Source organism: Rhamphochromis longiceps, linkage group LG20 (genome assembly GCF_057381845.1).
Source record: "Rhamphochromis longiceps isolate RC_006_pf linkage group LG20, R_longiceps_female_GT1.1, whole genome shotgun sequence".
NCBI lineage: Eukaryota > Metazoa > Chordata > Actinopteri > Cichliformes > Cichlidae > Rhamphochromis > Rhamphochromis longiceps.
In genome coordinates this window covers 5,796,876-5,824,093 of record NC_140576.1, presented here as the reverse complement: position 1 = coordinate 5,824,093, position 27,218 = coordinate 5,796,876, and the positions used below count along the sequence as shown (strand labels likewise).

The 27,218-nt window shown below is 40.4% G+C and overlaps 1 protein-coding gene across 1 annotated transcript in view; it reads right to left on the bottom strand.

Moving 5' to 3' along the window:
• Positions 1 to 27,218, bottom strand: part of cntn3a.1 (contactin 3a, tandem duplicate 1) — a 91,773-nt gene that overhangs the window by 41,315 nt on the left and 23,240 nt on the right. The window contains exons 3-5 of the mRNA XM_085393419.1: positions 21,429 to 21,561; positions 10,648 to 10,823; positions 705 to 800 (exon numbers count right to left, since the gene is read on the bottom strand). Coding sequence (XP_085249545.1) covers positions 705 to 800; positions 10,648 to 10,823; positions 21,429 to 21,561 — 405 coding nt within the window. The remainder of the gene's footprint in view (positions 1 to 704; positions 801 to 10,647; positions 10,824 to 21,428; positions 21,562 to 27,218) is intronic.

Here is a 27,218-nt window from a genome sequence, read left to right as displayed (position 1 = left end):
GAAATGCCTCATGTAGATGAGTTAGTGAAACAACTTGATCAGCTGACTTAATGTGTATTGCGAAATAAGCCTGAAACCTCTCCTCTGTTTCACAATTTAATTTTTAACTAACCTGTGACTGGCAGCAGGACAATACTATTATATTTACAGTAAAACCCTCTGTCATGTGCACTAACATTACATCCACGCAGTGGATAATTACATTCAGCCTTACTGGCAAAAGTCAATCTTAAGACCAGTGTGTAGGAGTTAATAGCACTGGATGCTAGCTCGCATTGATAATGTCATAGATGAAAGCAGATGATGTGAAGCCAGCAAGGTATCTTCAGAGAGAGGCTCAATTACTCAGCCTGGCGGGACCCCAGCCGCAGTCAGCCTCTCCAGTCTGTATGCCAAAGATTTTCCTCGCCCCCATTGAAAATCAGGCTGACAGACCAGAGTGTCCCAAAGTAAAAATAACTCACTTCGCTGACTTTAAAAACACAGACAAACAGACAGGGGATCTGAGCTGGAGAACGCAAACACTACTTCCACTTTGTTCAAGTAAAGGAGAAGATAAGGAATCAGAGAGATGATACCACAGTATTTCTACGTTTCTAGTAAAAAAAACGAAAAAAAAAACAGATTTATGTAAGGAGGATATTAAAGGATATTTAAAGAAAATGAAATGAAATGGAAAAAACATTGAGAGCAGTCCATCTTACCTCCAGAGTGGGGGGGAGGGCCACAGAGCAAGACCACTCCTTGACCTTCACGAACCCTCACTGGACTTCTTCTCTGAGTCTTGAAATTCTCCAAGTCTGTTTACCACAACACAAAAGCAATAAAGCAAAAGTAATCATTTCATTTTTCATGAAAGCCATAAGCACACAAACACAACAAGTCTGGGTGTTTATAGAGCTAAAATAAAGAAATGCACTGCAACTCATATATGTGGTTGCTCAATAATTTCATATCTAGTTAGCGCACGGCAAGTGACCAGAGTTTAACGGTGTTATATGATATGCATGCCTGCTGTGAAATACTGGTGGTAGTTTTGCATAAATGCAGACATGGTTCTATAAAGTCCTAAACACTTCTGACTGGAGCAGAAAGCAATTCTTCAAGTATAAGTCACACATGAGTGAATTTAATTGGAACGGCGTATTGTTATCACTTTCTGTGTTTCATCCACTGCACACAGACCAGCAACAATTAAATGACTAAGACTGAAACATCATTTGTATGGAGGCCGATTACTTGTTGACAACCTGCTGAGAGAAAGCAAATAGAGACAGCAATCCTTGAACACTTTGCCTTTTCTTGCCTGCTGCGGCTCTTGGAGATATCGCAGGCGTAGCAGCCAAATACGCAGCTGCCATATAATGACATAATCAAGACTGAATTCAAAAACAGGGCGAAAGAATACAAAACTGACACCTCCTGTGTGCGAGCACAGTAGGATGAGCGTTCGCAAAATAAAAGCAGAGCGTGATCTTTTCAGACCTTGTGACTAATGGAAAAATTGCATCCAGCAGAATGTTATCACAACTGAGAGCTTTTGTTTCGGTTCACAAATGATTTTATGAAAATCTCCTGTATGGCTTTCACAAATTAATTAGCAGATCATAACTTTTTTTTTTCATTTGGAACAGACAGGTTTAATGGATGCTTCGTGACCATCTTAAACTCAGGATGAGCTATGGTTGACAATTACATGCAACAACATTTAGGTTCTTTCTGGTCATCCAAGACATAAATACTACCACAAGCTGCTGAGGCAATCTAGAAAATATTATATTATATTATATTATATTATATTATATTATATTATGCAGTACACACTGTCATATTATATAAAAATAATAATTCATGCTAGTAATCACTGTAAAAATCCATAACAAAATAATAACTATAAGATATAATTTCACTGAATCTCTTCTTCTTCACATCTATTATCTATTTCACACTGAACAGAAACGAAACTTTTAAGACCATTGCAATTTAAAACACTGGTAAGCCTGGAAAAATGACCGTTTCTGGCTGATCCGAAAATACAAGTTTCATCTAATTTTATCGGCTTCACTGAATATATTGAGATTTAGTAGAATCTGAACAACACAACTTCACAGGCATGCTTTTTTCTCAGACTATACAATGAGATAATGGCTAGTGTCAGAATGAAAACATGCCTGTTGCATTAGCAAAGGCATTTGTTTAGGAGACTCAAGGTTAGTTAATCTTGTTTCAGGATGTAGGAATGCACACAAGAGTTATTAGGGGGTTTTTTTAGTGCAGGAACTGGACAAATGAAAATTTTAGTGATGTAGTGATTTTTTTAAATGGACGTGATTACAATCCATCATGAACAGGACATGAAAGTCATGTGGAGTTCAACACCTACATGAGTGCAGACATGAAGCCTTTTTTCACAGCAGACATTTTCAAAGTGTTCTGTCAGACCATCTCTCCCTTCTGCTACACCCAATATACACACAAAAGATCAAGAGCACTGGGATTACAACCAAAACCGTGAGAACATGGCCGCAGGATGCTATTCCGATGCTTCAGGACTGTTTCCACTGCACAGACTGGGATGTATTCAAGGTGCAGGACACTGACAATCGTGTCGCATTGGACAGTTACACCTCCACTGTCTTGGACTACATCTGTTTCTGTGTGGACAATGTAACAACTTGGAAACAATTCCGTGTGTTCCCTAATAATCCACCCTGGATGACACACGGAGTTCAACAACTTATTCGAACAAGGAACAACGCTTTCAAATCCGGGGACCAGGAGGCATACAGTGCTGCCAGGGCCAACCTGAGAAGAGGCATCAAGACTGCCAAGCAGCAGCACAGGAGGCGTATCGAGGCCAGGTTTGAGAACAACACAAACCCAAGGCAGGTCTGGGAGGGCATCAGGGCTATCACGGACTACAAAAGAAGAACACCATCACCCTCAGCCGACAGTTCTACTCTGGCTGAGGATCTAAATCTCTTTTATGCCCGTTTTGACAGGGAGAACACCGACCCTGTCCTGTCCCCTCTCCCCTCAACCGACCCTGCTCCGGTCCTGAGCACTCATGAGCTGAGGCGTGTGTTCCGGAGCATTAACACAAGGAAGGCGGCCGGGCCGGATGGAGTGCTGGGCCGGGTGCTAAAAGACTGTGCTGCGGACCTGGCGGACGTCTTCACCTCTATATATAACACCTCGTTGTCCTGTTCACTGGTACCATCCTGTTTCAAAGCAGCAACCATCGTTCCCATCCCAAAACAGTCAAATGTCACATGTCTGAACGATTTCAGACCTGTGGCACTCACCCCCATTCCTGCCAAATGCCTGGAGAGACTGGTCATTAAACACATCAGAGCTGCTTTTCCACCATCCCTGGACTCGCACCAGTTTGCATACAGGGAGAACCGGTCAACCGAGGATGCGATCGCCACAGTGCTGCACACATTACTGAAGCACTTGGAACACAGGAACACCTATGCACGGCTCCTCTTTGTAGACTACAGCTCGGCTTTTAATACCATCCGGCCATACAAACTCCGTCCCAAACTCCACCAACTGGGACTTAACTCCTCTCTGTGCAACTGGATTGTGGACTTCCTCACTAACCGTAGACAGAGTGTCAGAGTGGGTAAGAACACCTCTTCCACCCTTGTGGTCAACACCGGTGCCCCTCAGGGGTGTGTTCTGAGCCCTCTGCTATACACTCTCTTCACTCATGACTGTATTTCCTCCTGCGCGTCCAATCTCATTGTTAAGTTTGCAGATGACACTACAGTGCTCGGACTTATATCCAACAATGATGAGACAAACTATAGGACAGAGGTGCAACAACTAGAGTCATGGTGCCACGACAATAACTTGGTCTTAAACACCAAAAAGACCAAGGAGATCATTGTAGATTTCCGGAAGAGGGGTCATAACAACCATCTGCCTCTCTTCATTGGCAGTGAGGCGGTGGAGAGGGTGAGCAGTTTTAAATTCTTGGGGGTAACTGTGACCGAGGACCTGTCCTGGGGCAACCATATCACCTCAGTTGTACGGAAGGCCCAACAGCGCCTCTACTACCTGAGGAGACTGCGGAGCGCACACATTCCCAGATCTCTGATGTTGAACTTCTACAACTGTGCCATCAGCAGCGTTCTGACGTATGGATTTCTAGTGTGGTTCCCCAGCTGCACCAAGGCCGATCAGCAAGCACTCCAGCGGGTGGTGAAAGAAGCTGGCAGAATTATTGGAACAAGTCTGCCAGAGATCAGTAATATCTTCCCCACTCGCTGTCTGAGGAGGGTGCACAGTATCCTGCGGGACCAACATCACCCTGCGCTCCACCTTTTCCATCTGCTGCCCTCAGGGAGAAGGTACAGGTCTATACAGGCCAGAACATCCAGACTGGCCAACAGCCTGTATCCACAGGCTGTGAGGCTCCTGAACTCTCTGCCCCCCTCTCACGGACAATAACCATATCCAACTTCTTAATAGCAATGAACTGGTCTGCATTGGTGCATCATATCTTTATTCTCTTCCCCCTCCTGCCCCCCCCCCCCCCTCTTTCTTAAATAGATAACTATCATATCTGATATCATATCTCACAGTACAATAATATTGAATGGGTTGCATTGTTGTATTTTGTCATGTTTCTCAGGTCTTTGTCTGAATTTCTACGAACATTATTGCTAAGGATTGTCTTATTGCATTGGAGTCACACTGGGTTAAATATGTACACTTGGGTTTTAAGGGGTATTTATTATTTTCTTCTTTTTTTGGGGTTGTATGGAAGCCCCAAACGCAATTTCATTGTTCTTGACAATGACAATAAATAAATAAATAAATACTAAATACCAAAACATGGCACAATGTAAGAACGACTGACCGCGAGCAAAAGAAGGATCCTGATAGATATAACAGTTTTTATGATTTACACCCATGGTTCTCGTAGGGATGATTATCATTCTTAAGACGACAGCGCTAGCAAGCTGAAAAGCAAGGAGCAAAACTTTTACATCTACCTAAACTTCCTACATTATTATAGTGAGAAAGGTAACCAACTATCTGATGACATTTAAAGCTAGACCTGCTCTGATAGCCTCACAGCAGGAGCAGGAGCTTTTAAACCTGCTCTATGTGTGCTGTTTGCACGTACTCACGTACCCTGTGTTTCTGGGTGTTGATTCTTCCAGACATGCTCAGTAGGTTAGGCTCTATTTAGGCCAGAGGTGTGAGTCTGTCTCTGTGTAATTGACTTCACCCTGCCTTTCATCCATTGTCAGCTAGGATATGCTCCAGCTGATCATTCAGAGGATAAAGGTACAATTAATGGATGTTGGATGCCCTGCCAGAGCCACTACCACTGCTGGACTGGACAGTGTATCACAGCAACTTCATTTGCAAATACTTTGAATGATTTGATGCAGTTAATAGTGTGAGGAATCACACATTATTAAAGATAAGAAATATTATAATTATAAAAATTATAACACCCTGTGGACTTGCAATGATATTAAACAAAATGAGCCGTTTTCCTTATAGTTCCTATAATACAACTTTTCGAAATCTTTATTCTCCCACGTCGTAGGGCTTTATTAGAGCACAGCAAGTAATAATGTACCTTTAGGAACTTTTCCCCCCTAAATTCTCTAAAAGTAATGATGAAAATTAAAAATAACATTTTATGGTAATGTCCCGATCACTATAAAATGTAGGTGCAAAACTCTTTCTCCTTTGTAAAGCAGTTTAAATTTCTTTTTCTGAAAGAAGATGTGAAATGTTCGAAACGCACTAGTGTGTCACTTTTCTTGTCAATCTAACTGTGATTTAATTTACCGGCTACACAACGCTAAAAAAAGAACTACTTACTGCATTCACATTGTTAAGAAAATAGTTGCAAGGCTGTAACTGTTGCAAGTATGGTGGATATATAAATATATTCTATTTATTTATAATACTATGTTTCAAAAATTTCTGGGCTCATACATTAGGAAAAAAAAAACAGAGGTGCTCAGCTCACACTGGGAGTGAGTCTGTCCTGATCAGTATTCCTTTGGTGTATAGCGGGGCATAAATGAGCTAGACGCACTAAAAGCCAACAATGCCTGACAACCCAAGCTGTTCGGCACCACGTGCATCATCTTATCAAGCCCATCACACTGCACCTCCTTTTGCTTCTCCGTGGCAGGGTTCAGGCTATTTGGAGTGTTTTCAGATCCATGAAATTGGATATGAATTTGCATTTTTGGGCTAACTCTTTCATTGTGACCCATTGTAATGAACAAGAGGAAATTATAGAGAAACTAAAAAGTGAAACTACTCTGTCAGAACTGCAGCTCAATTTTTTTCCCCAGCCATTAGACAAAAGGCATAACAGAGTTTTTATTGTCAGAGAAATTGCACCTACCACCTCACACCTGGATTTAGGATTGCAGTAACAAATGTCACATGTGATGCTGGCAACAAATGTGTCACCCATTTTGCATTTTGACAACAAAGAGCATCTTTAAACTTCTGGAAGACTAAGATGAAATGTCGAGGTAAGATAAAATCCTATTAGCTAACACAATAGTATATGTGATGCAAAGCCATAACATAATGATGTGCCTTGCCAAGATGACTGTTTTTTTTTTTAAATCTTGTTAATGTTGGAGAAAAGATTGAAAAAGGGCGGATTAGTGTTTCCTGGTTAAAGTTCCAGATTAGTACATTCAGTGGAGTTTGGCATCACTACCATGTATGAGTCTAGCCAGGTAATAAGTTTGATGTCAAGCTATAAAAATATTATACTGTGTTACCATTTCTCAGCCCATTTATTTACTTTTTAGCACTGCCATTAACATTTAGTTGTTTTTGATGCAATAAATAATATGCTATGTAATTACAGCTTCACACTACAGTAAATAGTTTTATACTGTATGATTTTCTGTTGAAGAATGAAAAAACAGAGCGACTAAAAAATTATTTCAACTGTAGAAAGATGGGTTACTCATCAGTATAAATTCTTTCTATCTAGTTGCTACATAATAAGTGTTCAACTATCTTGCAGACGATGAATTGCAAGTTACCAATGAGGAAACCAAATAAATAACTAACTGCGATGACCACTGCTGTGAAACCGTCATCTTCTCTCATTTTGTCTGCGTCTTTTCTTGCCTCCCCTCCAATCTCTGTTCTCAGAGAAGAATCATTGAGTAAAACCCTAACAGCGTGTGATGCATGACATTTAAGGAGCGATAAACATCAAAGGAGCCTATTTCTCACCGCTGGTGTCTCTTGACAAGTACAACTGTTAAGTGCACATGGCCTTTCTTCTGCAAAAAGAAAAAAAAAGAAAAAAAAAAAGAAAGTCTTAATTTTCACCCTTGTCAAAAGCAGTGAAGAAGCCACAGAGCTGATGGAAATAAGAGGAGCAAACAAAAGAAAGACACGGAAATCTTAGAAGCTCAGAGAAGCTGTGAGACTGTGTCCTCACTTTTTTTCAAAAGTGGCAGCACAAAGAAAGGACTGTGAGAAAGTATGAAACTGTTCCATGGGTTTCCAGTTATATTGGCAGAGAAAACATGTAGTGATTAGTGTAACTAGTTGCCTCATAAATATGAAATTACGGTCACAGTTTTGCAGAACAGTATGATGTCACAGTGACATTGAACTATTAAGGCTATTCACTCCATCGACATATTCAATTACACGTCTGTGTGAAAAAGTAATTAGAAAATTCATTCTTGGCGGCTTTTTTTTAAGGTCAGACAGGAAAGCAAGCCAGGTGGAAGCGAAGGTCTGCTTTGTGCCCAGACCATAAAAAAGGAGAGCTATACAGCATCAATAAATTGCTAAGATTTACACTGCTAAGATAAGCTGTTACTGCTGCACAGAATGGTGCAGAAATGGTGCAAAGCCCAGGAAGACAGGCTGTAAGGAAAGTCATTGTTAACTAAGACTGTTTGAGAAGACTGCTCAAAATCACTGCGCCGCTAGCTTACGTAGCATTGCCTTTATGCCACAGGTGGGCTGCCATTTACATGTGGCTCCATTATTTAGGCTTAGTGATTGTATGTGTGAGATTGCTGGTTTGTATAAGCACAGGGGAAGGTGACCTTTGGGTAAACGCATCAGTCTATTTCAAGCGAGGAAGCTGCACATACTTAAATAACTTGACAGACACCTTGATCTCCGAGAACCCCATTCTAATCAATTCATGCTTGAGTTTAAGGAAACATCTGTCACAGATGTGATGAAATTCGCTGCAAGTGCTTCTAAGAATAGGATAAAGTGGGGTCACAGAGACCTTGAGCTTTGGCCACAAAATCTAGGAACTTCATACTTGAGTACAAATTAAACTTTATGATAAAACTTGAAGAAATTCCCTGAAAGACTCAAAAGATATTGCCCTGATGGACAACCTAAAGACAACTCCGGTCAGGGTTATCTCCATGAAGGAGGCATGTCGTATGCAATTACAGACGTGAATCTGCTCAGAAATCACAGGCACCGCGATACAAGGGAAATACATCCTAGATTGCGGTCATAAATACAGCTATTTCACTCTTCATTAAACACTGTGTTACCCTTGTGGCTCTATAAGCAGCAAAGAATCTAGGCAGCACCATGTTCCGTCTTCAGGACACACATTCAATACACTTTGTTTCGTTTGCAGGCCTTGCAATCTGTTATATAACGTTGCATCTTGCATCAGTGGAAATCCTTTCACTTACATAAAAAAAAAAGCATCCCTTGGGGATTAAGAAACTTAATCTGGCTCGATCACCAACTAAATTATTCCTTCCAGCACTCCCAGCAGGCAAGCAGAACCTTTTAAACGTGAACTGTGTATTGTCAACAGGATCAGGACCCTTTTCTACTTTTAGAGATTTAAGCCCCTACCAGATGGTAACAGAAACTGTTACATCATCCATCTTTCAAAGGATTAAAAATGTAGGCCAGCTCAATTATTATATATGCAATAAACTTCCATGAAATACAAATTTGATGATATTAGAACCATTAGATGGTGCAAATCTAAGACTTTAATCTTGTTCACCAACAACAAAGACTGATTGCATTGTTAAAGAGAGCAAAATATTCAATTAGGAGAACTCTGCCGTCACTGTTCTGGATTTGTTTCAGCGGCAGTGCCTTAAAGCTCTGTGTGCAACGTTTATCTTTATATTCACTCTGTTCACGCCATTACCTGGTCTTTGTCTGCTGAAGTTATTAGAAGAAGGAGTGCAATCCCCTTGATTTCTGAGAAAGCATTTTCAGCAATTCTGAGTCACAGTCTGTTACAAATGACATGATGCTGACTTTCATAACAGACTGCTCCTCTGTGAATGATTCCCTTGACCTGAAACCCACTCAATCACACAGCACACTTAATTAAGTTAAACCAAGAGCAATAAATAAGATGTACGACACATCACCACTGATGCTTGTCCTCATCCGTTGACAAAAGCAGCAGGTCTCAGGTCAGGCCCGGGCGATGGATGAGACCAATAACAATGACATACAGTTCAAGCCTGTCCCCAAAAATTGATAGGAAATGTGAATATGATCAACAGCCCACTGGCAACTCAGCACACAGATTTGCTCTATATGCTGAAGATTTAATGCTGCTTTGCGACAAAGAATTGCCAAATAGTTGCAAGATGAATATCTCTGGTGCTCTCCCGCCAAGGATCATCACTGTGTCTACTGTGGCAGAGAAACGGACATCAGAATCCAATCTAGCCGCACCATCTGTTCCCAGATATCAGGGTTGTCATTTGATATGGGCTGCCCATCAAGAGTGGAGGACTCAAGTTCACCTTGCCACGAGAGATGCCTTAGACTGTGGTCTTATAAAATGTGATGGATAAAAGCCGTAAAGAATCAGCTATAAGGGATCTGTCAAAGCCCACAACGCGACTGCAGTCTTCATCACAGCAGTGTGAGAAGTTTAGAAACACCTAGCAGAGTAAACACTAGCACTGGAGCTTTAATCAGGGTCAAAGGATTCAATCATGAAAGGACATAAAAAAATGGCCCATTCATTTGGGTTTTCAATTAATAATTTCAACATTATGAGCCTGCTGTCTCTTGTTGCTGGCTGTTTTTGTTAAAAAAGCTCAGGTCTGCCAACAAACAATTTCCAGAGAACTCTACTGGGGCATTATACTTTTCAGTGAACCGCAGGGTCTGATGTTCAATGAAGCTTTTACTTTTCTAAGGCAGAATAGACTGAACTAAACTCAAATGAAGTGAAGTCAAATCTGAGTGACCTTAACACAACAGAAGAGAAACAATAAAAGACTAAAGAATATAAACTGTTGACAAATGCTGAATTAAAGGCTTTGTTGGACGTAACCATGCCAAAGTTGCACCCGGTATCCTGCAGCTTTCTTATAAAAGTACTCTACCAAGGAGTGCACTTCTACTCACAGTATATATGCCATACTCACAAGGGTGTTATAGGATCAACAAGCAGGACCGGCTAAATTACCTTTTTCAATCTACGTTCTCTTATTAACTGTGAAAATAGCACCTACATTACTCACAGCAAATCCTGATTGCCAGATTCAGCTGCAATGTTTGGGCAGAATCCAAATTGTAGTCTTCAGATCCAACCTCCACTGAGTGAAACGACTGGCAAATCCGGACACGAAAAAAAACTGTGAATATACTTACATGCAACATGAAGGCTGGCCTCTCTGCTCACGATGGTGCCGAAAGAGTTCGATGCCATGCACTGGTAGATGCCGACGTCCTCCTGTTTATTAAGATGTGCGATGTGTAAGTTTCCTCCCATGAGAGAGTAACGAGACCCCGGTCTGGGCGTGATGAAAGAGTCGTTTAGCTTCCACCTGTGAATGCAAGCGCACGACGCATCACAAAACCCTTTGTAAAATAATTTGATCTGCATAATAATGTCATGCACATAAGAAGAGTGTCTGGTGATAAGATTATGATAAAGTCACAGACTGTTAGGGATTCAGAAACAAAGCCATATGCATCCATTTAATTCATACTGGATTAAATAAATATTAAAAGAAATGACAGTGACTGATGTTTGCTGCAGGAAACCTGAATAAATATACTTAAATGAGAAGCAATCATCAACAGTTATTTCAAACAGCTGTTTATTTCTATGTCTTTCAGTTCAAATGCTTCATGATCATTTTTTTTCTATTCCATTTATTCCACAAGGAACATGATCGACTTTCAATATTTAAAATCTTTGGGCGACTTAAGTTGATTTGCATAATTAAGGTTTATGTACTAAGAAACCTGTCGAGTTCATGATGCATCACATGACCATTACCTCCTCAATGATTGCAAAGACTTCAAGGTTAAGTTTCCATTAAGAGTATCCCCTAAATGTTCTACAATCGATGTTTTGCAAAAAAAAAAAAACAGACCCAAAGGATAAAATTGTTCCACTCTGTTTCATAGCTACTTTTACATTTAGATAAATGTGGTCAGTTTAAGAGTTGATGATGATGGTTTTTGCCTTATAGTCAGCCAATGCTAGTGTACACAGGGCACTTAGAGTCAGGAGAATAACTGAGAAAAATAGGTATTAAAAAATTCTAATAATGCAGAATTGCAGATTTGATTAGATGATCACAGCTCGCAGAAAGAAGGAAGTTTGAGGTTTCTATTTTAGACTTTCTTGCTACGGACAGTGTTAAGGATTAAGGCAAACGGAGAGAGGGACACCACTGAAGGAGCGAGGGAACGGGGCCATATGCAGCAGTGCGGCGTTCACCAGCAGATATGTTGGCTGGACTGATTAAACGATTTGTTTTGCAGCTAGAACAGAAGTCCAGATGACACAAATTTAGGGGCCACGTGACATCGTGATAGCTTGGTAGTTATAGACAAGTTAATTTGTCCTTGATACCTTGAAACAAACTTTCAACATGTGGCATCTTAAACCTCACTGTAGGTTTCCTTCTAATGGAGCCTTAGCTTGACGCTCCGCTTGGTCCCTCTTTCCTTATCCACAAAAAACAAAAAACGAAACCGCAGTCCTTGATAGCTTCTCAATATTTACTTCAAAAGTCCAAACAGGTACACAGCAACAGAATTCCAAATTACAAAAACTTATAAAGGTCAATTCAAAATGGATGAAGAGAGATTGCGAGGTCAAAAAACCATATGGCTCCACTCTCCTCTCGCCCAACTTCCTGTTTTCTGCACTATCAAAATAAAAGCATACATTTCAAATTAAACTGCATGTAGGCTTCTACATTACCGGCCCCTAATTGTTATCAATGTCTTTGAAACAATTACTACAAAATCTTTAACTTAAATGAAAAGATCTATGGCTACATCACTTAACTGAACTTCAACTATCTTAAAAGAATCTTCTTTCACTTTCCTCCCCTCAGAGGAAACTAGTTCTTGATTTTCGAAGAGTGCATCAATTATCTTCAGCTTCTTGCAAAAGGCACAGCTTTGTAACTGGTCGACAAAGCTCATTGGTCTTGGTCTTTACTTTCACCTGACGCACCAGACCTTTCTGGTCTGGAAAGGTCTCTACGATTCTTCCTAGTGGCCATGAATTTCTGGGTGCTGTGTCATCTACGATCAGCACAACATCACCAACATGGAAATTTCTCTTAGGTGTAGTCCATCGTTGACGCTCTTGGAGCTGCATGAGGTATTCCTTGCACCAGCGTTTCCAAAAAATGTCTGCAAGATATTGGATTTGTCTCCACCTGCGATTTACATACTGGGCATCCTTGTTGAAGATTCCTGGGGGTAATTCTGGCTTAACCTTCAGCAACAGGAGATGGTTGGGTGTTAAAGCCTCCAGGTCATTGGGATCTGAAGATTCCTTTGTAATAGGCCTGCTGTTTATAATAGCCTCAGCTTCACACAGCAAGGTGTGGAGACCTTCTTCATCCAACAGTTGTTCTTTTACTGTGACGTTCAAAATTTTTCTCACTGAGCAGATGAGTCTCTCCCAGCTTCCTCCATGGTGAGATCCTGCTGGTGGATTAAAATGCCATTGGATCCCCCTTTGCTGCAATGATTTTATGATCATACTGGAGTTCCATTCTTTAATTGCTTTCTTTAACTCACTGTTAGCTGATCGGAAGTTGGTTCCATTATCCGAGTACATCTCTTTAACTTGTCCTCTTCTGGCAAGGAATCTTCTGATGGCGTTGAGACACGCATCAGTGTCAAGTGAAGATGCAACCTCCAGATGTACAGCTCGTGTGGTAAGACATGTGAAAATGACACCATATCTTTTTACTTGACTTCTTCCCCTTTTTACCAGGAATGGACCAAAGTAGTCAACACCTACTTTGGTGAACGGAGGGTCATCAGGCAGGATCCTGCATTTTGGTAAATCTGCCATTATTTGTTTGCCAGTACTTCCGTGTAGCCTTTTACAGGTGACACATTTTGACAAGAACCTTCTAATGGCTCCATTTGCTCCAGGGATCCAAAATTTTTGACGCAGATGAGCCAACATGTGATTCCGTCCGGCGTGAGCTGTAACATCATGGGTATGTCTTAACACAAGCTGTGTGATATGTGACTCCTTTGGCAAGATGACTTGCTGCTTAGCATCATCTGGCATCGCTGCTCGACTCAACCTTCCTCCAACTCTTATGACTCCATCTTGCAGTACTGGAGTCAACTTGTAGAGAGAGCCTTTTTTCTTCACCCTTTGATGTTCTTTCAGCATTGCCAAGTCCTGTTCAAAACTTTGCTTCTGACAGTACTTCACAATTTCCATTTCTGCTTTAGACAAATCATCACAGGTTAGATTTTTTCCCTTGAAAGCTTTCTTGAATTGGCTCATCCTGATTTCCTCACTCATTGTGCTTGCTTCCTTTCTCTTTGCTATTAATTCCTTAAGCAAACTCTTCAGTTTCATGAACCAGGCTACAGCACGCTTTAGCTTTGTCCAAGATGAGTAGTGATTCATCAGCTGGTCTACTGCGTCTTTGAGCCCTTGCATCTGAATGACATGTGTCTGAGCTTCTCTTTTGACCTCTAAGTCATCAAAATCCAGCATTCTGGGATCTGGATTCTTCGGCCACTGATCTTCTGAGCAGAATAGGAAACTTGGTCCCGAAAGCCAATCGCCACATTTTAAGAATGCTGCAACAGTCTGTCCTCTAGAGACATGATCTGCTGGATTCAAAGTGGTATTGACATATCTCCACTGCCGAATGTGAGAATGGCTCAAGATTACTGAGATCCTATTAGAAACAAAGGTCTTGAATCTTGTGCCTTCACTATTCAAGTACTTTAGCACAGCCGTGCTATCTGTCCAAAAAACAGATTCATGCAGTTCTACTTCTAGTTCCTTCTTTAGAAGTTTATCCATCTTCACTGCAACTGTTGCGGCAATCAGTTCCATTCGTGGGATGGTTGGACACTTCAAAGGTGCAACCCTTGCCTTTGCCATTACCAAGGTGGACTGAGTCTCGCCACTTGCATTGCGCAGCAACAGGTAGCTTGCTGTGCCATAAGCGTCTTCGCTTGCGTCAGCGAAATGATGCAACTGCGCAAAGACTGGTGCACCAAACTGCTTTGACTTGATGCTCCTGTCAACTCCAAAGTCGTCAAGCCTTTGCAAATCTGCAACCCACTTATTCCAGCTCTTAATGACGTCCTCCGGTAGGTATTCATCCCAGCCGTATTTCCTCCGACATAAATCGTGCAAGATTTTTTTCGCACACAGAATCACCGGAGCAACAAATCCCAGTGGATCAAAGATGGAATTGAGAAGGGAAAGCAGTCCTCTTCTAGTGTTCGGTCTGTTTTTAAGGTTGATCTTGAACTTGAACTGATCTGATTCAGCACACCACTGAATTCCCAATGCTCTTTCCATCGGCAAATTACTCTCGTCCGGATTCAGAACTTTAAATCCTTGTGCTCTTTCTTCATCAGGAATTGAGTTGAGCAACTTTCTGCTGTTGCTTGACCATTTTGTTAGTCGAAATCCGCCTTTTGCCAACATGTTCCTCAAGTCAGAACACAGGGTGATTGCTGCATCTTCCTCTGCAATTGACTTAAGACAGTCGTCCACGTAAAAATTTTTCTTGACTGTCCTTGCAGCTTCTTGACCAAATTCCCTTTCGAAATCAGTAGCGCATTTCTGAAGTGCAAAAGATGCAACACTTGGCGAAGAGGTGGCACCAAAGATGTGGACCAACATTTTGTGTTCTGCAAGCTTCTCCTTGTAATTCCCATCAGACCACCAAAGAAACCTGAGGAGATCTGTATCTTCCTTGCTGACTCTGACCTGGTGGAACATGGCCTCCACATCAGCCATTACTGCCACAATCTCCTGTCGAAACCTCAGGAGGACTCCCACCAGTGAGCTTGTCAAATCCGGTCCCTGCAAGAGATGCTGGTTCAGCGATGTTCCTTGAAAGCTTGCCCCGCAGTCGAAGACAACACGTAACCTTTGCTTGACCGGATGTCTCACTCCATGATGAGGCAAATACCATGTTCGTCCCTCCAGTGACTTACATTCAGCATCGTTCAGTTTGATCGCGTAACCCTTTTTTAGGATATCATCCATATATGCAACATATTCCTCGTAAAACTTGACATCTCTGGTGAATCTTTTCTGTAAGTTCAGCGCACGTTGCACTGCGACTTCTCTGTTGCTTGGCAAGCACAGCGCCTTGCTTCTCACTGGAAGACAAATACTATAATGGCCATCCTCCAGTTTTGCAGACTGAGACACCATGTTCAGAAACTGACGATCTTCCTTGGACATTTCAAGATTTTCGTCTTGTCCTGCATCAGGAAAGTCCTGCTTAAACTGTAGCTGCCAGAGCTCTTCCAACCTGGCTACTGATATCCTATTCACAGTCACTTGTGCCGATCTGTTTCTCCCACTCATGTCGCCTCCACTCCTAAGTGGTCCATTTACTGTCCAACCTAATATTGTTCTCACTGCGTAGGGTCCATTGTCCACGCTGTTTACCACCTTAAGCGGTTCCATGGCTTTGGGAACATTCACTCCTATGAGTAATCCAACATCCGCTTGGATAGTGGGAAGTTTCACTTCCGTCAGGTGTGACCACCTGTCAACATCTTCTTGGCTTGGGATATTGTTTTTACTTACAGGAATGTGGTCTTGTGCATACACCTCTGAAAGTTTAATAAACTGGCTACCATCCAGACTACTGACTTCCAGTCCAGTCACAATGCAGGTGTTCACAACAGATTCATTTACCATCGTGCGGAGTGAAATTTTCGTAATTCGTCCATTCAGGTTCAGTTGTTTTATCAGTGACTCTGTCACAAAGGTGGCTGAGCTGCCTTGATCCAAGAATGCATATGTTGTTACTGTCTTGGTTCCTTTCTGGGCCTTGACACATACTGGAACGATTGGAAGAATACAATCTTCCTTACCGGCCCCAGTCATGCTGAAAGTTGCTGTTGTTTGTACAAGAGCACTTGATACGAACTGTTGAGCAGCCCCCCTTGCTGTTTCTTCTTGTGAGTCCCTATTGGTGATGTGCAGCAGGGTAGGATGCAGTCGAGAGCATTCTTGACAATGGAGCTTGTCTTTGCAGCTGCTACTCATGTGGCCATGTTTCAAACAGGCAAAACACAGTCCTATGCTCCTTAAAAACTCAATCTTGTCCTTGTGAGGCTTGTCCTTGAGCTTTCTGCAGATTTGGAGGTTGTGTTGCTCTCCCTTGCAATAAACACAAGGTTTGCTGCTTGAATCCACTTGGACGGTCCGTGTTTTTGATGCCACTTGTTTGGCACTTTCTGTCTTGTTTTCCATTTGAGGGTCAGTGATTGCTGTTGTAAACACTTTCTTTGGTTTGAATGTCTCTGCATATTGTGGCTTTGCTCTTTGTCTGAATGAGTCCTTCACACCTGTTGTAGTTTCCCTTATATTTCCATAAAGTGGGTGTAGCACATACCTAACTTGCTTATTGATAAAGTTGACAAAATCCTTAAACTTGACCTTTTTCTTAGTTTTGTCTTGCAGGTCACAAGCATATTTTCGCCACGCTTCTTTAAGTTTGTAAGGAAGCTTGTTAGCTAATGCCCTTAGGTTAGACGTATTATCCAAGTCTTCCATGTAGTTAACATCTGTCATTGCATTGTAGCAGCCGGTGAGAAACAATGCAAAGGACTGTAGTGCAGTGCCGTCTTCTGGCTTAATTGTCTGCCAATCCAAGGCCTCCTTTATGTAGGCTTCAGCTATCTTAAAGTCATCTCCAAAAAACTCTTTGAGCATTTGTTTCGCCTTTGTATAACCCACTGAAGGTTCCATGTGGATGCAACTTTTAACCAACTCATGTGGTTGTCCACTCGTGTACTGAAGCAAATACTGTAGACGATCACGATTATTATCAGTGCGGTTTTCAATTCCATGTTCAATGGAACCGATAAAAGAGTTGTATTCAAGTGGATCTCCGTTGAAAGTTGGAATGGAGATGTCAGGTAATAGAGAAGCTTTGTGATTCTTTACCAGGTACTCAGTGACATTAACTTGCTGAGAAATGGCTTGACACAAACTATCGAGCACAGGTTCACCGGCCCTTTCAGTGCTTGGCGCAGGCACTGTCCTTTCATGCATTGGTGTCTGCACATCGTCGCCATCGTAGGGTGCTGATGAGACGTACTGCGATGTTGGGTGGAATGTGGTTTTAATTTCAGTTTTGCCATTCTGATCATCATCTGCAAAAATGCTCATGTCTGGCTGTGTATCTTCATATTTTTGCAAAACTTCCAGTTTTGCATCTGACTCAGCAAGGGCAGTCTGCATAGCATGCATTTCCTTTTTAGCCTTTATTGCAGCCTCTTTTCCTTTCATTTCTGCGTACCAATCCGCTTCTTCCTTTTCTATTGCCAAACTCTTCTCCAGAGCTGCAGCCTTTGCCTTTAATGCAGCACGCTCCATTTCTACCTTTAATCTAATAGAGGAAGATGTAGAAGAAGATGTAGAGGAAATGCTTCCGCGCTGTGATCCAGATCTACTGGAGCGTTTGCTTGCCGACTTTGATGACATGGACCTATTGTCTGCCTGCTTTCTTGTGTCGTCCTCTCTGTTCTGTTCAGAGAGTTTCATGACTTCATTCATCCACCCTTCACATTTCCAAAAGAAATCATTCAGGGACTTGTTCTTTGGATCAAACCAACTATTTTGATCTTCCAAAAATTCCTCTTCACTCATAAGTTGTTGCAGTTCAGAATTTAGGCTAGCAAAGTCTTGCTGCAAAGAGCTAAAGTCAACTCGTAATTTATTTTTAACGAGGTCAACGTTTGCATCATCTTCCATTAATTGCTCAATTTCTTTTTTCATGCCGGTTAATTGAGAGAGCTTATGTCTACGTGTGTTGACATTTCTAGTCTTGCAGTCTTCCATAGCCTTCTCAGTCATTTTTACAATCCTTTTTCCACTGTTTTGTTCGTCCATGGGTAGCAAAATTCCAAACTCAATCAATACACATGCACCTCAGCAAATTTAAAAAAAAAGGCAAGGCAATTTAAGACTTACGGTTTTCCATCTTCAGTTTTTCCTCGGTTCGGTATTTCCTTCTTACTTTATAGTCAGGCGTTTCCAAACTCCATTAATCCGTGAAGAGCAGGTTTTTTGACTAATGTAGGTTTCCTTCTAATGGAGCCTTAGCTTGACGCTCCGCTTGGTCCCTCTTTCCTTATCCACAAAAAACAAAAAACGAAACCGCAGTCCTTGATAGCTTCTCAATATTTACTTCAAAAGTCCAAACAGGTACACAGCAACAGAATTCCAAATTACAAAAACTTATAAAGGTCAATTCAAAATGGATGAAGAGAGATTGCGAGGTCAAAAAACCATATGGCTCCACTCTCCTCTCGCCCAACTTCCTGTTTTCTGCACTATCAAAATAAAAGCATACATTTCAAATTAAACTGCATGTAGGCTTCTACACTCACGCTAAATCAAAACCACCGCTAGCTGGCACACGACAATAACAGGCCGTAACAATGCCCCCGATATGTCTGTCTAAATATCAGCCCCATCATCAAAAGAGATATCACAGCAGCTGTCATCAATCTGGAAATCAGTTACTGATGTGGTGTACCAACTGCCACAGTTGGTGGCACCTGCTATAATTAAAGAACTAATTAAAACAAAATTTGATTTTATGTGAATCCAGGCGTGCCCTCAGAACTTAAACTAAGAAGGGCAGAACAATTTGCAGATCTGAACTCGTAAACGAGTTTTCGTTTAAAAACTAAAATGACCAATTGCTTATTAAGTATTCCAGCCGATCCAAGTGATAACATCTTGTACATTCATTTCAATTTGTATCCATTAGGCATAACACCAAGGATCTTCAAGCTACATTAACGCCCGCATATGCTTATGTATGAGGGATCATTTTGAGCTATTACACATTAAATGCTTGGTTTTTGCGATTTGTATTTAATTACCCTGCCAGAAAACAGCTATGTAGCCCCATTTGATAGATTATAAATTAATAGCTTATGTGCTTGATGCACTTTAAAGTAAATCATTGCTTCTCATTTATTTTAATTTGTCAACATTTTAGAACTGTACATTAATTTTTTTTTTAGCACTGGGACTCCTCAGCTACACAGGGTATGTGTACTGAACAAAGACAACCTGCAGCAACTGTTTACTGCACCTCAATCCGTCAAGTGATTTGCATCATGTTTATCATAGTGATAACCTCAGATCAGATGCCCCGTGGCAGTGTCTGTGCATCTTTACCAGTGGGACTGTAAAGAAAGCCTACAGCAGAAAGACAGTTTCTGTCATATTATTCCTATTGTGTGAAAGAAACTCCATTAATGTGTCGCTCTATCACCCAGTCTCAACAATGACATCAGAGAGGTGGTGCTTGACTCTCTTGATCTTTTCACTGGTCAGGGATAGCAACGACAGGAAGCTCTTTCACTGAACTGTATAGATCAATGTCAAGCTGTCAATGGTAAATGGACTGATTCTTATATAGTGCTTTCCTATTCTCCTGAAGCTCCCAAAGCGCTTTACACAACATGCCTTATTCACTCAATCATACAAGCACTTTTTCTATGCTCAAGTGTTTTTTTGTCTAACATTCACACACATTCACACACCAGTGGATGCATTGGAGAGCAAGTTGGAATCAGTATCTCAAGGATATTTGGCATGCAGACTACAACCACAAACCTTCTGCAGATTGTAGCTTCTACCTTCAGTCTACCTCCTGAGCTACAGCCACCCCAGAGCAAATATACAAAACACCTGCAACTAAGGGCAGTTAATTAATAATTAATAATTTACAAAGAATGAGCAATGACATCAAATCAGTTTTATTAAGGCGATAAATCCTTTTACCATAGATTAATATAAGCCTTATTATTAATGTTATGTTGCTTTTGAAGTGAACTATTTGAATGACAAAATAGAGCAGCCAACACTCGTGTGCTTGGTTAACAAGCTGCATTTATAAACTGTATGGCTGTGATGCAAGGACCTCTTAATTAGGGCTAAGTAACAGATTAATAGAATTTCACTTACCCAAAGTGGAACATAGAAATTGTCATGGTCCTGGGTCGGTGACCCAGCGCTTTTAGTTATCATTTTCTAGTTTATGATGATGATGATTATTATTGTTTGAGTTCTGTGTGTTATATTTGGTCTGCCTTTGAGTCTGTCTCTGTCTATGGTGTCACCCCATCTGTTTGTGAATCTGTCTGTTTAGTTCAATGTCTTGTCTGGTTCCATGTGTCTGAGTTTCCTGTTTTATTGTGAAGGTTTGTGTCATATGTGAGTGTGCTCAGTCTCGTCAGCTGTGATTTCTCCCAGGTGTGTTCCCCTCCTGTCTCTCATCCCTTGATTACTGCCGTCTGTGTATTTAAGCCCTGTGTTTCTCTGTGTCAGTGTCGCGTCGTACCCTCAACTAGCTGTGTGTTCTGCTTCTATGTTCCCAGTGTTTGGTCTCCTGCTCCAGTTTAGTGTTTCTTTCCAGTGTTTCAGTCCTTGGTTCCTCTGTTCTGACTTTTGGTTTTCTTTTGGTGAGTTTAGTTTGTACGAGGTTTTTTCCAGCAATAAAGCTGCGCCTTAAGTTTCACTTCCGTGTCTGAGTTCTGCATTTTGGGTCCACCACTCCTGCTTGCCTGCCACACAGCGATTCATGACAGAAATGGTTTTTCTATTAGATTCTATTAAAAAGGCTCCAACAGGCACAAACAGCACAAAAATACAAGCGGTCCAACTCAGTTACTGGAATTTACTGGAATTAGGGGAGATGAAGCTTAGGAAACTGTAATAAGCCTGTACTGGCTGTGACTGAGAGAGACACAAATGTGTTATTGCAGGAGGCAAGCATCTACAAATCACAGTGGTCACAGTTTATAAAAATAAAAAAAATATCCATACTGTACAGTTTTTAAGAAAATTTCTGGCTACCTTTTCCGTCTCTGGAATATTACTTGGGAAGCATGCATAAAGCCATGTCTGCAGCTGTTACCTGTAGAAAGGAGGTGGGTGTCCCTGGGCCTCACAGCTAAACACCACCTCCCTGCGACTTTCGCCAGAACGAATGGGAAACACCACACTGCCAGGTTGTTTGGTAAACATGGGCCTCAGCAGGACTCCGCTTCCTGGGTGAAGAACCAACAAAACTAGATCAGCTTTGATGTCCTGCTAAACTGAAAACCACTTTGCACAGGGTTTTTTTTCTCTGCAAGCAAGTGGATATTGAAGTCCTAGCGAGGGAGCGAGGGAGGAAAATTCTACGCAGGAGAAGCATAAACAGTACGCATTTCATGCATGGATCTTTCGATCATGTGAGTAGAACTTGCTTGATCCCTGCAGTACTGCATAATCAGCTGGTAACCTTCATAAAACTTTAATGCAAACATCTGAAGGTACAGACTTGTCAAAAACAAACCACACTGCCACCACACTTAAATTTAATTTAAACCCTTCAAACCTATTGCAGCCTTCCCAGGGGATGTCAGCCAATAAAAGATCTGAAGTAAAATGCCATAACAAACACTTAATTTGAATCTTTCTCTCTCATTTGACATGTCAAATTGTACCCTCGTAACTTAAAGTAAAAGACTCTCTGATTTCCAAAGTTGAGAGGGAGGAAATATTTGAGGGTGTGAGTGTGCTTTTACACATCACCTTGAATTACACTTTAAAGTATTTGTGCACTAATGCACTGTGTTGATGGTGGAGAACTGTTACAATACTCATTCCTTATGTGTTGCTTTATATGGACGAAACACCCAATACATATATATTAATTACAACAGTGTATTTAAATTCCTGGAGTGATAATAGAGAACCTTGATTAAAAAAAAATTTAATACAAGAACAAAAAACATAGACAACAAGGACAGGAGCATGTGTGACATTCGTTTCCTGGTTAATTACTAAGGTACAACAGAGATTACATGTTATTCATCAAAAGCATAAGAGTGATTCCTGTGGTAGTCAGTGCTTCATTACAATAAACATTTCTTTTTAAGGTGGAAGGGGAATTCATTTGTGTTTACCACAAAGCATTTGCATTTCAGTAATGGCACAGAAGTTGGAATATTTCATCATTAGGGCAACTAATCTGTATGAGAGACAGGTATCATCCTCGCGTCTCTGGAGTCCTGGGAGTACTCAAGATTCAAAATAACTCTCTGAAAGGGTGGAGATGTTTGACAAGGGACCTCATTGTTCCTTTCTGCAAGCATAACCCTTCAAGAAAGTTACACAGAACAAAAGGCTGTCTAATTATAATCTTTGTTACATGTAGCATGTCCCTCAAAGCAGAAAGGAGAGATGAATGATTACTAGAAGATCCTTATTGTGCAGCCTTTATTAAAATAAAATTGCACGGGAACTTGAAAGGAAGACAAACATGAGATGAATCATTTGGCTTATTAAAGTGACTATAAAGGATAAGAAAGTTTAGCAGTTTACATTTAAGAGTAAAATCCCACATTTTTAATATCTGTAATATTCTGAATATTTATAATTGTGCTATTTGTGTATAGTACAGCTATTTCTTATATTTTGTAACTTTGTAATATATTTTATTATTTAATTTACTTCAGTCTGTTACTGTTTGTATTGTCTTGTAACAATCGTAACTACATAATTTCCTTAAGGATTAATAAAGTATTATGATTCTGATTTCAATAAGATAAACATTTATCTTCAACATATGTCTTAAGCCACCTCACATTTCTTTGAATTTGCAAGGAAAATGGGAAATGGATGAAGTAATTTACTAAAGCATGTGCAAACATCCTTGGAGCTTGAAAGCCAACTGCATTTTTAAATATAGCATGAAATCTCTTAAGCAAACTTTCTTGTAACTTGCATAAACAGTCTTCAGGAATATCTTTCCAGATTTCTTCTTCTTTGGATGCTTTTTGTTCTCTTCTCAGTCACGATGATCCTATACTGTTTCAATAATGTTCAGGTCTAGGCTCTGGGGAGGCCAGCCCAGTGTTCTTCTTTGTGTTTTTCTATCCAAGTCCGCTTTTACTCCACTGTTAGTGTGTTGACACTTTTTTCCTAATCCCATTAATTATGACAAGATCCTCAACAACACTGGCTGAAATGCAGCCCCATATCATAACAGAGCCTCCACCATGTGTCACAGATGGCTGCAGGCACTCACTGTCGTACCTCTCTCCTCACCTCCCTACATGTTGACAACGATTTGAATCAAATTTTTCAAATTTGATTCATAATTTAATCAAACCTGTTGCGACTGATTTTCAGTTTAGTTCCCATGTAACATCTCACCTGTTTCTCCTGGTTTCGCTTCCTTAAGAATCGCCTCTCAACTGTCACCTTTCCACTGAGACCATTTCTGTTAAGGCTTCAGTGAACAGTAGATGGATCAACCGATGGGGCGGAATTTATTGTCCTATTTCTTAAGGACATGATTTCCAAATACTGTTCATCTGCTGTAGATGTTTGGGGTTTTTGGGTTGTTGTTTTTTTAAGTATGCCACTTCTTTTTCTGTCCTCCACTTATCCAGTTTCCTCATTTTTTTAAAGTACACTTTGCACACCATGGCGAGATATGACAACATTTCGACCAATAGCTCTTTGAAAATCACCTTGTTCGTGTAAAAAAATATTTTATGTCTCTCAAACTGTGTTATCTTTGGCATTTTTTATACATTCAACTGTTTTTGTGACAGGCTGCTAGTATTAAAGTTGCTAAAGATACCATTTAAAAAATATTCTTTGCTCAGTTGTCTGTTATGTGTGGACATAGCATTGGTTCATAAATTGAGTTGGGTGCCTTTTTCTCTTTGATTGATTCAGAGGTCAGTGTTAAGTGATTTAATAAACAAACAAAATTATTCTTCTGAATCATTTCAGGTACAAGGACTGGACTGAAAATGAGTGAAAAAGCAACAAAGGAAAACTCTGAAAGACCTTCACAAAAGGCCAGAGAACTTGTTTAACACCAGTTTAAAAATTGAAAGAAAGTCTGGCTCTTTGGGACTACAATACAAAGAATTGGAGGGTGCCTCCAGACTTTTGCACAGTACTGTATGTTTGGTTATGGTGCTAAACTTACCTGATCGTTGCCAGCACCATGGCAACTGTTATTAAAAGGGTGAATAAGAATAATGAGAAGGGATTGAGTTCCTGGGGCTGTGCCTAGGGGGCTCAGTTCAAACTGATGCAAACTCTCTGAAACTCTTTCGTTGCCTTAACGGGAATGAAAGCAAGATGCGGTAGGGAATGCAGAATGACTGTCAAGCTTGCTTTCTGGTAATCGAACATTAAGGTTCTACACGCTACACCAGTCTGAAATCCACAGGCCCAAGAAATCAGTGAGAAATTTCTTTTCTTCCCAGGAAGGCGTTATTTTGGAGGTATACTTGCTGGCCTAAAAAGAGAACAGATACATATTGCAAAGACATCTGGACAACAGAAAGTTTTCAATTTAAAATCAGTACTGACACTCTGGTTGACAGACTGTTACGCCTTGTAAGACATAAAAAAAAAGTCAAAGTCATGCTAAAACCAGGCTGTCAAAATCTGATAGCAGGTCCAACACCAAGACCCATAAAATACAGAAAGTAAAAAGATAAAAGTTCTCTATCAGAGAAGCGCAGTGATCCAGAATCCTAACAGGAAGTTGGCTGGGGAATGCCGCAGGATAAAGCTGGAGGTCATTATGAAATAAGCCGGCTTTGCTCATATCTGTCACCTGCTGCCAGATGGTGATACGCGCGTGTTTTCTAAGACTCCTCAGACAACACAAGACTCAGCATCGGAGCAAAAGTGGAAGGCAGAGAGAGCTGTTTCAGAGGCTGAAATAAAAACTAATCTCAAATTCAATACTAGCTGACAGCAAATGAATTCCTCCAGCTTACCTCAGCATGAATAAATAGGCATATGGGGAGTCAGCTGTGGGGGAGGTATCGGCCGTTTGTGAGGCCCCAAATCCATTAGTTTCAGCTCAGGGTTTTATGCATCAAATAAAAAAAAAATGAAAAAAAGCCAATCTTGCTTTTTAAGGCATCTTCCCCGCTGTCCAGGCCGATAAGGTACATCTTTAAGGTCTGTCATTTAGGAACAGCAAATGCTACTCAGTTTGGTTCAGGTTATTTCAAGCACAGTATGAGTTTGATCAAATCTTATTCAAAGGCTTGAAAAATGTGGTAGTCTTTTTTTTAATTCATGAAAAACCGAAATATTGAACTATAAAGAATAAAACAATTAGAAACTTCACTAGAAAAGAGAGGGAAAATTAACACAGTCTTGTGATTCAAGTGCTACAAACTTACAGAGAAATACTGCAAATACATAAAAAGAAAAACAGGAGTTAACAGAGCTAATAAAAAAATGTGCCAGCCAATACTGCTGTGACTATCAGCTGGGGTGTGCTGTGCTGTGCTGCATTTTCACTTACACTGTCTTTGTAAGAGAAATGTGACATGAATGTTCCAACCATGTCACCACATCTTCTAGCAAATCAAAGCTACTGCATCTCAAATGCAATATCACCAATTGCACCAAGTGTTTCCAGAGCTGTGTACACTGGGGAAACAGAATTGATTAGGTCCAAGCCCATATACGGGAGTAACAAATTAAAGTTATTTCTTTGTTGTTCTCTGTTGTATATTGAATGTCTACATAAAGACAGGTATATATTGTTTTGAGAAGGATATTTTCATCTAGTTTAATCAAGTTTCCTCCTGTACATGAGTAAGAAGGTCATTTGTCAACCATCAGATGTCAAGATATAGTAATAGGGATATTTATTATAAATGTGTAGAATGTTTTTAACCACAGCCACGAATGCCTGACCATTTTTGGTTTTAATTTTCGTCAATGTAGTATAGATTTCTTTCTTTCTCTACAGACTAAAAACCTAATATACAGTGATAACCCATATGGAAAAGATATATATAAATCTTATAAAGTTTGTATCTGTCTTGTGTGAAAACAGGTATAAGATCCCTTGAAGAATTATATAATGAAACTTGTATGTTTTGGAAACTTACTAAAACAATATATGAAAGTAATGACAAAGTGGCCACTTTCATGAGTAAATCATATACGTTTTTACTATTTCTTTTCTATATAGGAATATAGTGTGAAATCTGTGTAAAATATTGTATTTGTCTTGTTTATGATTGCATACGCTCTAATTAAACTACGCTATATGAGTCAGTGTTCTCCTCCACAGGTTCTCCTCAAGGGTGCGTCCTATCGCCCTTATTATTCACTCTCTATACAAATATGTGTCAGAGCAGACATGAAAACAGGGCCATCATTAAATATGCAGATGACTCTGTTATTGTCAGCTTACTGAAAGAGGGTGAAACTAACCACGGTCCAGTCATTGATGACTTTGTTCAGTGGTGTGAGGAGTCTTATCTCCAGCTGAACATATCTAAAACAAAAGACATGGTTGTTGATTTTAGGAAACAACAAAATGGGCAAGCAGTCACTTTAATTAAAGGTCAGAAAATAGAGCAAGTACAATCATATAAATATCTTGGGACCATAATAAATGAAAAACTGAACTTTGATCAAAATTGCAAATCAGTTTGTAAAAAGGGTCACCAGCACCTTTATTGCCTTAGGAAACTTGTTCATTTCCACATTGACCAAAAAATTTTAACTTTGTTTTATCGTTCTTTTATTGAGTCTGTTTTATCCTTTTGTTTGGTGGCATGGTTTGGTCAGACCTCTGTCACAGAGAAAAACTCTCTAAATCAGATAGTGAGATGGTCCAGTCGTCTGATAGGTGAGCCACAGTCTTGTTTAGCCT